The 12870-nt window shown below is 35.7% G+C and overlaps 1 protein-coding gene across 2 annotated transcripts in view; it reads left to right on the forward strand.

The window, feature by feature from the left end:
• mapkapk2a (MAPK activated protein kinase 2a) overlaps positions 1-12870 on the forward strand; it is a 47719-nt gene that overhangs the window by 26314 nt on the left and 8535 nt on the right. For both annotated transcript variants that reach the window (XM_007247744.4, XM_007247745.4), the window contains exon 2: positions 5973-6112. In XM_007247744.4, the coding sequence (XP_007247806.2) occupies positions 5973-6112 (140 nt within the window). The remainder of the gene's footprint in view (positions 1-5972; positions 6113-12870) is intronic.

Raw genomic sequence — 12870 nt, forward strand, 5'->3', positions numbered from 1 at the left:
CTGTATTTCATCATACAAGTGTATTCTTAACACAGCGAGTCTTGCAAATTTGAATTTATCTAAAAAAAAAAACAAATTTTGGTGCTTCTGGTGCTTTCTTGTAGGAACATAGATGGACATACTGGATGTTTGCAAGTGCTTAACAGTGTTGGGAGATATATTAATTGGATAAATAATGAATCTTATGTAGGGTTGTGTGTTAATGATAATGATGATTTAATTATGTTATGTTCTTGTAGTCCTAAGGTACATTGATGGTGATTTGATGCATTTCCAATAGAGCAAAGCTGCTAAAATAATGGTTGGAAAATGAAAAAAAGGAATTTATAGGATACATATAGGATCAGTTTTAGTTAAAAGCTAATGCTACCAAAATCATATTAAAATGTTAACTAAAATCCCATTAAACATTATCAGGCTATGGGAGCATGGTTGGAGACTTAAAGTTTAGGCTGAAATCACATTATACAAGTTTAGGTTTTGGCAGTTAAAAGTGACTCAGATCTGATTTAAAAATAGATTTGACAACACAAATAAAAAAAATAGACCTATGTCACATTTAGACAAAAAAAATCTGATTTAAGCTCAGGATAGTAGTGTGAACATACCCCTGCAGGCAGCTCTGCTCTGCTTTCTTAGCATAATTTTTTGAGCATCAGTTCTGATGGGAAGGTAAAGCTTGGAAATAAAAATGCCTTTTAATGCACCAGTATATGTCTGCAGTCACTACAGTAGTCAGATCTCCCCTGCTATTTTTGTCTGTCCTATGAGCCTCAAAGAGTGTGCTGTGTGTATTACACAGTAGTATCTCCTTGAAACTGCCTCTGTTTGTTTGTTTATTTATTTATTTATTTATTTGGTTGGTTGGTTGCTTGGCTGCGTAGTCAGGAGGGTGACTGCTTGAGCTTCTTGTGATAGTTGGGAAGTAACACTGAGTATGTTCTCTTCTAGGCCCAAACTAGAGTACATGTAGATCCTGTACAGCTTTATTTCACAGTGTAAATGTGATATGAGGACACTGGAGGCGTTTGTACTACAGATGGGATGTGAATTTCACAAAGTTCTTTGAGAACTGGCTGTCCAATGTTCAATGTCTTCTGACCCTCTTTACCACTCTGATTTACAAGCAGGCCTACCATTTTAAAAGGCTGAGCATATATTATTTCAGTGTATTATTTCCAAAGTAAATAACAGAGGCAAACAAAGCAGGTGATGGGAGGGGTCTACCAGTTAAACTTTTATTATTATTATTTTTATTTTATTTTATTTTTTTATGTTTGTTTTTGTATCTATGTTAACTTAGCGGTAGTGCTGGGAGTTAAGCAAATTAATTTAATGAATCGAATAACTTTTTAATTCAATTTCATAGATTGTACATATATACTGGGAGAGTTCCTAATATCAGAATGTGTCTTTGAGAAACAGATGTTTTTACACTCATATAATGTCTTAATGTGGGTCGGACCACTTCCTGAAGTGGTTTGAGTAATCAGATTAGTAGTGTGTTTACATTTGTATCTGAATATAATCCTGATACTCGGGATGCTTGAAGTGACCAGGTTTAAACAGGGTTTAATTGTGCAGAGTGTAATCCTCAGAAATTAAAAAAAAATAATAACTTGCTAGAACTCTTTAAATCATGTGCTGCCTGTTTTGTTTGCTTTTTTGTTTTGGCATCTCATATCATTAATCACCCTAATCAACATTTTATACATTACAATATATCAATAATAAATAAATAATTACCTTATTTGTCATTAGTTTAGCTAATAGTTGCAATTGCAATAGTAAACAATTTAATTCTCTTAACTTTATCTGCTTTCAAATGAATTAAACTAGAGCACAGGTTGATATTGTATTTTGCCTCAAGTTTTGTGTTGCTGAGAAAAGAAGAATGACTGTTGGACTAGTTTTGTCTAAACCTGTTTACAAAGAGATTTGTACATATTGCGCATTGGTGGTCTAGATTTGTTGTATGTCTTTTTGTTTTATGTAATTAGCCTTTTTTTCATTTGAATTTAGTTAACTGTGCAATTCCACAGAGATGTTAGAAGCACATGGGAAGTGAAATTGGTTTGTTGAGTTCATCACGAGTGTCTGCCATAAATCCCAGAGATAAAGGGAGTTTGCCATGGCAGCTTTTTAAAAAGGCTCATAAACAGTCCTGCAGCAGCTGTGCTCCTTTTACTGTCTTTATGGGCTTCTCTGTCGTGGTTGATTAATTACATTGGAGCACTAATGAAGGAACATTGAGACACAGGCTGAGTTACTGAACTGCAGTGTGGAAGTGTTACTGATTAGTTTTTCCTGCAGAGGGAGCCAAAGCTCCAGAAAATGATCTTGCCACCAGTCATTTGTATGAGTCAAAACATTTCCTTCATAAAAGCGCTACTTCATCTTAATGCTCATGGTGGCATTGTTGCAGTGTCTAACAGTATTGCAGAGACCAATCATTCAATTAACTTTGAATTATTAATATTAAAATTATTTTAATTATAATATTATTTGGCTATTTTTGCCTGTTAAGTTCAGCCTACTCAACTGGCTGAAATAATTTTAATGTTCATTCTTAGGTAAACAATCATAAGTTAACACAATAGGCAGAAATATAGACAGTATAAATTATTGTACTATGTATGGAAACTACCTCAATAAATTGATTGTACAAAATGTTGTAGTGTTTTGATGAATTAATATTTTTACTCTTATTAATTTAAATAATGTGGGGCTATTAACATAAATGAGCCAGTATGCTGATTTTGTGTTTATATGTATTTAAGATATTTAAACTTATTCATAATAATTAAAAGGCATTGCTCTGTTAAAGGTTTAATTGCATTATTATGCTACTATATTAAATTTATTTCAGTGGCATAACAGATGTCTGTAAATTGTTTAGTTCAGTGTGTTTGATTTGTTTTGGAAAGGAGCCATAGGTCAGCGACAGATGTATGCAAATATAAACAATGCTAATATGTTTGGATCTGAGCTTGCAGTGTAATATTTTAGTATAGTTTGCAAGCTCTACTGCCATCCAGTGCATTGATAATTCATGGACAGTGTTGGGAAGTAACGGATTACATGTAACGGCGTTACGTAATCAGATTACAAATTATAAGTAACTGTAATCCGTTACAGTTACTGCTTCAGTAAGTGGTAATCAGATTACAGTTACTCTGCTAAAATAAAAGGATTACATTGCGGTACTTTCCTATTTTTGCTCTTCCAACACTGACAAAACGCAAATAACATTTTGCGGTGAATACGCTCTGATATGACAGGGAAGGAGGGGCAGCGGCTCACAGCGGCTCCACGCTCACACAACGAGACGAAATTAACTGACATTTTGGTCAACGAATAAAAACGAGACGAAAATGTTTGGCAGGGACGAAATCCAATCAGACTGATTTAGGTCTGTGAAAGGTAGGGACCAGTTAGGAAGAGATCCAATCACTGCTACTTTAGCGAAGGTGGAGTACCCGCCTCTCCTGCAGCAGCGCCGCGCGGAATTAAACTGTCGATACGGAGCTCGACTGGAAGTTAACTCGACAGAGTTCAGCAGGGAGAGAGGGAGAGAGAGAGGGGAGAGGTGATATATTTCTCTTTTGACGTCGCGAAAAACAAGATAACGTGTAAACCGCGTGGAGCGACTCCATCTCCGGTAAAAACACCACTAATCTTTCAGCTTCTGCAGACCAGAGTAACACAGATCTCCATGCAGAGATCAGCGTTTTAATGCTGATGTTATTTCATGAGCTGATAGTGTGTTTAACTCAGCAGTGCACTAAAACACAGAACTGATACAGAACCCTAACTCATTAAGATCCGATCATCTGTTTAGTCTCACAGTGGGAAAGATATAGCTAGTGTTAAAGGAACAGGTCAGAAAGGAACTCAATAATATAACGAAAATAAAACAATAAAATAAGTGAATCTATGAACCCAAAAGTCTGTGTAAAGTTCCTTACAGCACTTTCTCATAAGTTTCTCACTTTAACTCATGAAGTCTCTCTGTACATCCTGAGAGCATCTCTACAGGACAGTGTGTGAATGTGTGTTCATTTATAGACTGTAGCTCCATTAGGTGTGCTGGGTTACTGCTGGAGATAAAACTAGATCCTTTAAAAGTTTTTGCATCTACAGCTCTGTTCAAACTATAATTTAACTATTCAGATGTTTTATGACCTGATTTCTAGAGCAAAATTTTAAATGTAAAATATGTATAGTCACACACCTACAATAATAATAGTAATAATAATAATAATATACATTAAATCATATATAAATATATTTCACTTTCAAACATGAACAATATTACTCAAGTGGTTATTAAACGTTTCATTTTGTATACATGTAGAGTTAATAATTCAAGGGAACTGATGAAAAAGCATTTATATTTACACCCTTTACATTTTAGTCGACTAAATTTACTGTAATTTTAGTAGACTATATTCTTATGACATTAAGTCGACTAAAACTAAAAACATTTCAGATGACTAAATTGTGACTAAAACTAAATACTATTTTCGTCACAAGACTATGACTAAGACTAAATCACAATTTGTTGTCAAAATTACACTGGAGGCAAACCTGCAAATAGATAGCTTACGGTTGTTGTTACATTGTTTGGTTTTAAATGGTTTTATCATCAATTTATAGAAGTGTTTTATAAAATTGTTTGATGAAATGGTTTCATAAGTATTTTTATAGAGTGAGTGAAAAGGCTGTTTTATTTGTTTATCTATTTGTTACATTCATTCAGGCTTAAAAAAATGACAATATTTAAAGTAATCCAAAGTAATCAGATTACGTTACTCACTTGAAGTAATGTAACTGATTACGTTACAAATTACATTTTGAGTGATGTAATCAGTAATCTGTAAGGGATTACATTTTAAAAGTAACCTTCCCAACACTGTTCATGGATGGCCCACCTGCCTGTAATGTCAGTAATATTTATTAATTGTTTAGAAAAGATTATTCCAGTTGTAGTGGCGGAAGCATCATGGTTTGGGCTGTGCTGTTGCTAGGCCTCAGTGGCTTGTGGCCATTAAAGGAACAATGAAATTTAAGCTATGAATACATTTTTAATATTAAAATATTTTACAAGAATATGTAATCTGTGCAGTCTGTGACCTCTTTTGAAACTTCTGAAAATTATATAAGATATACCTAAAACAGAGGTTCCCTGTCTTGTACAACTTGTGGCCAACTAAACCCACCAGCACAACAAGCAATGTGGCCTCAGATTGATTTATATGCTCATATTTGGTGGTGAAGGACCCTGTTTTAACCATTTACCCACATACAATATGGTAGAAATGTAATTTAAACTTGCAATAATATTGACCTGTACTGACTGTACAATGCCTGAATAATCTGTAAACTTGTCCTAAATATGTTTTTATTTTTGCAAATAATTTGCATCTTAAATGGTGTTCTATATGTAATGGATGGATTTTTACTTGAACATAAAGATTTTCTTTTAAGCAAACAACCCTCTAGCAGTACCACTGCAGTCCACTGGGGGGCTCCACAGATTAAACACCACTGACCTAAAGCACAGAAGTAAATCATCTAATGATGCTTGAAATAGGATGCGTTTTGAATGTTTTGAAAGAGATCTGATCATAATTTAACTTAGATGTTGTGGCATGCCCTGAAGAGGGTCTCCCAGACATGTGGATGATCTGAAACACATTAGCAGGGAGGAATTGTCCTGAATTTGTCCTTCGTGTTGTGCAAGATCTTAATTACACCTATAGGAAATGTTCGGGGGCGTTTTCTAGAAATCCTCTGGTTATTTAAATTTCAGGGTTAACTTTTTCGAACCTGCATTGTAAGTGTTGAATCCATGTGCTCAATAAAAGCCATAAAAGTACAACAGTTTTTGTTTTAATGAATTATTAATTTAGGTGTCATTAGCACTATAGTATTAGTATTAACTGCTATGTGGTGCCCTTTGTCCACAGATGTTGCAAGACTGTCCGAAAGCCAAACGAGAGGTAGAACTCCACTGGCGAGCGTCCCCCTGTTCTCACATCGTCCGCATCATTGATGTATACGAGAATCTTTACCAAGGACGCAAGTGCTTACTCATCGTCATGGAGTGGTGAGTCATTTATTTACCCTATGTCAGTGGTGCATTACCATCATACTCGTCTATATTGTAATGTGTGAATTTACTTACAGCGTGCATCCCCAGAACGTGCACTATATGTCTAAACGGTTGTGGACCCCGTACTATGAATACATTTAACTACTTTATGCTGTTTTGTGGTAGAGTGTAGTGTATATTCGTCTCAAGTTATGGTAAACCTATATAGAGTGGTTGGCACATAAGGTTAAATGAGACAGTTTAGCTGTAGTAGGTTTATTTTCTTGCATGCAAATGTTTTTGCTGAGCATTACAAAAACAATCAAGATTAAAATCTTCGGTATGCATTTGCCATTTTTTCCATTAATGGCAAAAAAGCTCAAACAATCTGTCAACCTTAATTTACAGTACATATGCTCATTAGATACTTATGTACAAATATGCATATACTCTCACATGCATTAAATTGTACTGCAATTTACTACCATATATTTTTTTTTTTGCCTTTTTATGAATTATGTTAAAAGTGTATTATACAGTCATGGCTGCAATCGTAGGCACCCCTGAAGTATTTCTCCCAGAAAATAATTGCAATTACACGTTTTGTTATACACACATTTATGTCCAGTATGAGTGTTGGAACTACACAAAAAAGCTGGGTGCAAACCCAGCTTTCTAAAATTTGGCCATACATTATGACCCAAAACCCTTTAAGTAATCTTCAGATTTCATGATGCAAGTCAAGAAAACCCAAAACAATTCCATCTTTGAACCTTTGCTTTACCAAAAGATCAATCTCATTTCCAAGAAGAAATGTTTTGACTCACGAACATTCTGGCAAACTGAAGTCTAGCTTTGGTTCTGTGTAAGCAGTGGGGTCCTCCATAGACTCTATAGACTGCTATAGCGCTTTATTTTATTCAAATATTGACACAGTTCGTGGGTGACACTGATGCACCCTGAGCCTGCAGGACAGCTTGAATTTCTTTTGAACATGATTTTTGTGGCTGCTTATCCACCATCTGGAGTATCCTGTGTTGCAACCTTTCATCTGTTATACTTTTCTTTCCATGTCGAGGGAGATAAGCTAATGGGTTGTAAACTTATTGATTATATTGGACAAAGAAACATTAAGATCTCTGGAGATGGAGTTAAGATTTAAGTTTTGTATTGTTTCAATATACACAAAGAAAATAAACGTGTGTGTTACAAATAAATGGGTAACTGCAATATTTTTCTTAAATTTCAGGGGTGCCAACACATTTGGCTATGACTGTATTAAATTTAAATAGTGTATTATCAGTTACACTATAGATCTTTATATAAAACTCCTGTATACATGAGCTGGTTATGTTCATTTTCATAGGGGTTCATATATTTAATTTTTTTTTATAATGGTCACCATATGAATCCTAAACCAGTTCTTCTCCAGTATTGCAATGTTGTTGGGAGGTTCCAAGGATTCAAGGAGATTTTATTGTCATTCGCATCACATGTGGTACATGAGGTGGAACGAAATTGTGATCTCACGATCCAGTTTTACACCCAAAGAGCTGTTATTAATAGATATATAGATAAAAAAAGAACACAATAAAAGAAATAGAATATACAAAATAGATAGATAAATATCCCAAGAATTAAAAAAAAATAGAGAGTAGAAAGGTTCAGCAACATGAAGTCCAGAGTGCAAGTGTGCTATAGCAGCAGATGTGAATTAGAGCAGTGGAGATAAAGTGTCTCAGTGCAAGTAAAGTGACCATGTTGGTAAACAGCAAACAGTAATTTGTCCTTGGTGTCAGTGCAGTGTGTTTGTTAAGTGGAGTTTAAGAGTCTTACAGCTTCCGGAATGAAGCTGTTTCTGAGTCTTGTTGTTTTGCACTTAATGCTCCACAGCCTCCGGCCTGAGGGGAGTGGGACAAAAAGTGCGTGTGCTGGGTGGGTGGGATCCTTCCTGATGCAGGTGGCCCTTTTCCTGCACCTGGAGGTGTAAATGTCTGTGGTGCTGGGGAAGCTAACTCCAACAATCCTCTGTGCAGCCTTCACCACCCTCTGCAGTGTGCACCTCCGCTGTGCTTTCTGTGTAAAATAAGTACTAGCAGGTGTCTGCAACTTCAGATTATGGTAATTGCACGGCTAGTAACTACTGCTGGCTTCAGTGATCGGAAAAATCACTTTAGAAAAGCACGCATCTTGAGACTGTGACCTCTAGTCCATATAATACACATACTGAGCAGGATTATTCTTAGTCACGTACACCCATTTCACATTAGTTAGACGTTAGACGCAACTCGCATTGGCCCACTTTTTTGCCTTTATTTAAGCCATTGCACCTTCAATGCTCAAGATGCGTCGTTTTGATAAGGTGGAAATTGTCGGTTCTGGCTTTGCTGGTGCCTGGATGATGAAATTGTCACTCTCTAACTCGTATTCCAATCTCATGCATGGTTTCAACTTGACATTTGCAACGGACCTTTTGGCTTTAGGTGTTTCGCACTTCTACACACAGGCTCTTTTTGTTCTTTCGGTATTACCTGACTTTCCTTTAAAGCTGTTCACACCTTTTCTTTCTCTTCCACCCAAAGCTGAGAGCTGAAAGAGAAATCAGATATCATACATTTCTGTTGCACTTGTTTACTTTTTAAAAGCAGATGTTCTGTTGCATCTGCAGATCTTTACTAAAGATAAGAACACTTAAGTGGTAGGATTGACCTTTAATGATACATTTGTAGGGAAACCTCCTGAATTTTTCAAATAATGGGTATACAGCTTACGACAATGTATTTTCTGTATTCACTAAGAGTGGGAACCTCTAGGCACCTTACGATTATAAATTATTACGATTATAAGAAAATAATTTTTAAAGTATTTTGATGCATCTTTTTTTTCTACACAGGATATTGTTCTTTACTGCATGACTGTTTGATATTCTTAAAGTAAAGTATCTGTAATGATCAATAATGAATCCTGCTATTTAATAGTTAATTCTATTTACATGAGAAAATTCATAGTTATTTCAATTTATGAAATGATTAATATATAAATCTTAAAATTAATGTTGTTAGGGTTATATTAAAACCAGCTACAAGGAAAACAGAAGAAAGGGATTAAAATATTATAATGTTATGGCTAACCAGTGATAAGTGTATACGGAGCTGGTTTTAACGGTGTGGCTAATTTTAACTGTTACAATATTAAGAAAAAATATTACAGTTTATGAATCGATTCAGAATCATCCACAAATTAATTGAGATGCATCTCAGAATCGCAAATTTCCCCCACCTCTACTGTTCACAAATCTCTGAGAATAACTGCCCATAGCAGAAGTTCTCAATCTGCAAGCTGTATGTAGTCACTTTTATGGTTTTTCTGTTAATTATTTTCTCCATTTTTTTTTTCTTCATAATATTTGTTAATCTCTGAAAATAGTAAATTGTTTTAATTATTTTCTTGATGCGTTGGCTTTCAATATTTATATTGGGAAAATGTACACTGTAACAATAATAACAATCAACATGAAAGTTAGTTTTAAAGAATTTGAAGAAAAATCAATTTAAGGCACAGCAAATATTTTTGCTTTAAAATCTTCTAGTACTTTTTTTATTGTCTTATTTTGGTTGTGCTTATTTTTTGGGCAAGAGCCAGAGTCAGCAAATTAATCGTAGTCTTTCACAACTTTATATTGTTGCGGGGTTCCTCAGAACCTTTATACAAGAAGCTGAGGGATATCCTGCCTCAAGATGACGCATCGACTTCACATGATGGGGAAGTAACCGTAAATCGATACTGGGGAAAGCAGGGGACCAGTGAGATCTCCCCCATTCGTGCTTTCTGTGGTCAACCCCATTGCATTAGGCACGCATCGCATCTGACTCATCACATACTGACTGATTAATGAGAAAAGTGGGAACAAAAAAAAAAAACATAATTACAAACTGCAGTTCTTATAGTGAGCTTCAGTGCCCTCTGCAAAGAACTTTAAGGGGGCAAGGTGGTGAGCAGTGATTGTAATTTTGGGTCACCACCCACCACCCGTCCAGTTTAATTGATTATATATATATATATATATATATATATATATATATATATATATATATATATTTATATATATATATATATATATATATATATATATATATATATATTGATATATATTTATATATATTTATATATTGAAATACAGTATCTTAATAAAGCAGTGGCACATTACTGCAAAAGTGCGATAAACATTTTCAATATGTAGACAGTGTAATATAAACATTTTTAAATATCATACATAAAATGTATCCGCTGTCAACATACTGGCTCGTTCTTAATGTTAATGTGCTGTTCTCGCCTAGAAAACTCATTAGGCAGAAAAGTTATTGAGGCTGTGCCTGTATGTTAATCGATAAGGGGAAAATTATTATGACTGGTCTAGCAACCACTGAACAAAATAGGGCTACAAGGCTACATATGTTGTGGTATGTCACAATAATTACCACAATAGTTACCGACTTGACGTACAATCTATAGACATGGCTTCAGTGACCTCAATATTTCCTATTGTGTTTACTTTGTGAGGAGAACCTATTTAAATGAGTAAGGGAAGTTAAGTCAAGATATGTAAATATGTTAACATTGTGCTATTTGCTTCAGGAAAATGATAATAAATAAACTTATTTGCCTAAAATCTTATACATTTATCATATTGGACAAAAACACCATAATATTGCCCACCTCAAATGGTTGTAAAACGGCTGTCATTTTAAACAAACATTCTCGGACAATATGTTGGCAAAAAAGTAATAATTGTGAGGATGTGATACCTGTGGCTAAAAGCCACCAGTTTCATAAAAATAATTTTCATATGACTCGTCATTTTTCTCTCTCGCAGCAAAAATGCAGATTGGAGCGTGAGTGATCAATTCTGTGGTTAGCAAAGTCTTACAGGCTTCCATGAGGCCATATACTACAGGCTGAATCAGATTACAAGAAATCAAAGCAGAATCAAACACTCAGCAAGCGCCTGAGGTGAGACAGGAAACTCAGTCAAGGTCTTGCACGTTAAACAGGGCAGGTAGAAATGGAAACTGCAAGCATAGTCTTTCTAATTTAGCTTGAAGTTCTTTTTCCCTCTTGGAGCTTCTTGTAGTTGTTATTATAAAATGTGCTGAACAAAATGTCATGATCAACTGGAAAATGACAGTTTTGACTTAAAAGTATGGAATTAGTCAGTTTAGCACTGATCAAAATAAGCTTGTTCATGTGTGTGAGAGATTAATCGGATAAAACATGATACAAAACAGTAGTGTGGACGTAACAGCTGGACGTTGCTGCATTTCAATATGCTTAATTGGTTCTACAGGAATTAGCTAGATATACTTTGCTCTAGTTTATATTTACTTAACTTGGCTAAGCTTATGAAGGCAGCATTTCAAGAGTTGACTGAATGAAACAGGTCTGTCAATATGAGTGTTTTTGTTTGATACTCTGATATGATACCGGTTCATATGGTATACCGGAGGGTAATTTAGAACCAGTATGCATTTTTCCCAAACCGCTAGAGGTGCTACAGAGCGTAGTGTAGAAACACACAGGTTAGAGTGCCGTCAAAGAAGCCCACAACTCGTTAGATAACGCTAACCAGTTAGCATAACAAACTACTTAGAGGAAAATAAGTGAACACCATGCGACACCTGTCCACCCCACCCAATCAGTAAGACTCCAACTACTAACATGGCAAAGACCAAAGAGCTGTCCAAAGACACCAGAGACAAAATTGCAAGATCTCACGTCGTGGTGTGTCAATGATCCTAAGAAAGGTGAGGCATCAGCCCAGAACTACACGGGAGGAGCTGCTCAATGACCTAAAGAGAGCTGGCAGCACTGTTTCCAAGGTTACTCTGGGTGTAATACATTAAGACGTTAAAGTTTTAAAATCATGCATGGCAAAGAAGTTTCCCCTGCTTAAATCAGCCCACGTCCAGGCCCGTCTTAAGTTTGCCCATGAGCATTTGGCTGATCCAGAGGAGTCATGAGAGAACGTTCTGTGGTCAGATGAGACCGAAATAGGAATTTTCCGTCTTAATTCCACTCGCCGTGTTTGGAGGACGAACAATCCCAAAAACACCATCCCCTTCTGTGAAGCATGGGGGTGGACGCATCATCCTTTGGGGGTGTTTTTCTGCACATGGGACAGGACGGCTGCACTGTATTAAGGACAGGACAGGACAGGATGACAGTTCAGTTTAAAAGTACACACACACGTACTTCCATGCTTGTAGATTAGCTCTTCAGCCAGCATTATCTGTTTTGCCGAAGCTTTGTAACAGTTTTTATGGATGTTTAGGTGGATTTTTTTATAAATGTAGCTCCTTCAACCACAGACGCAGCACCACTCTGGAAGACAGTGGCTATACGTTGAGCTAGCTATGATCTAAATAGCAGTAAACAGCATAAAATGGGGTTGTTGAACGGTCTACTTCATTTTTAGCTACTTTATGATCGGTGTCAAACAGCAGTAGCTAGGGTGGATAGCATAAAAAAATTTGGTTGCATTAAATTATCTTAAAATAACAATGGTATTGTTTACCACAACCATTTCTGGGAAGGGAAAGTATATTGTTGCATAATGGATATTAACAAGAAAAGAGCATAGAGACGCCCTGATTAGAACTGTTGCTTGTTGCAAATGTTTTTTGAGTATTTTTCAGTTTATTAGGAGTTTGTTTGCTGAGATATGAGCCACAAAGCCAGTTTTCATTTCTTTAGTCTGGCTTAGCAGGAGCTGACTG

Source organism: Astyanax mexicanus, chromosome 24 (genome assembly GCF_023375975.1).
Source record: "Astyanax mexicanus isolate ESR-SI-001 chromosome 24, AstMex3_surface, whole genome shotgun sequence".
In the NCBI taxonomy this organism is placed as follows: domain Eukaryota; kingdom Metazoa; phylum Chordata; class Actinopteri; order Characiformes; family Acestrorhamphidae; genus Astyanax; species Astyanax mexicanus.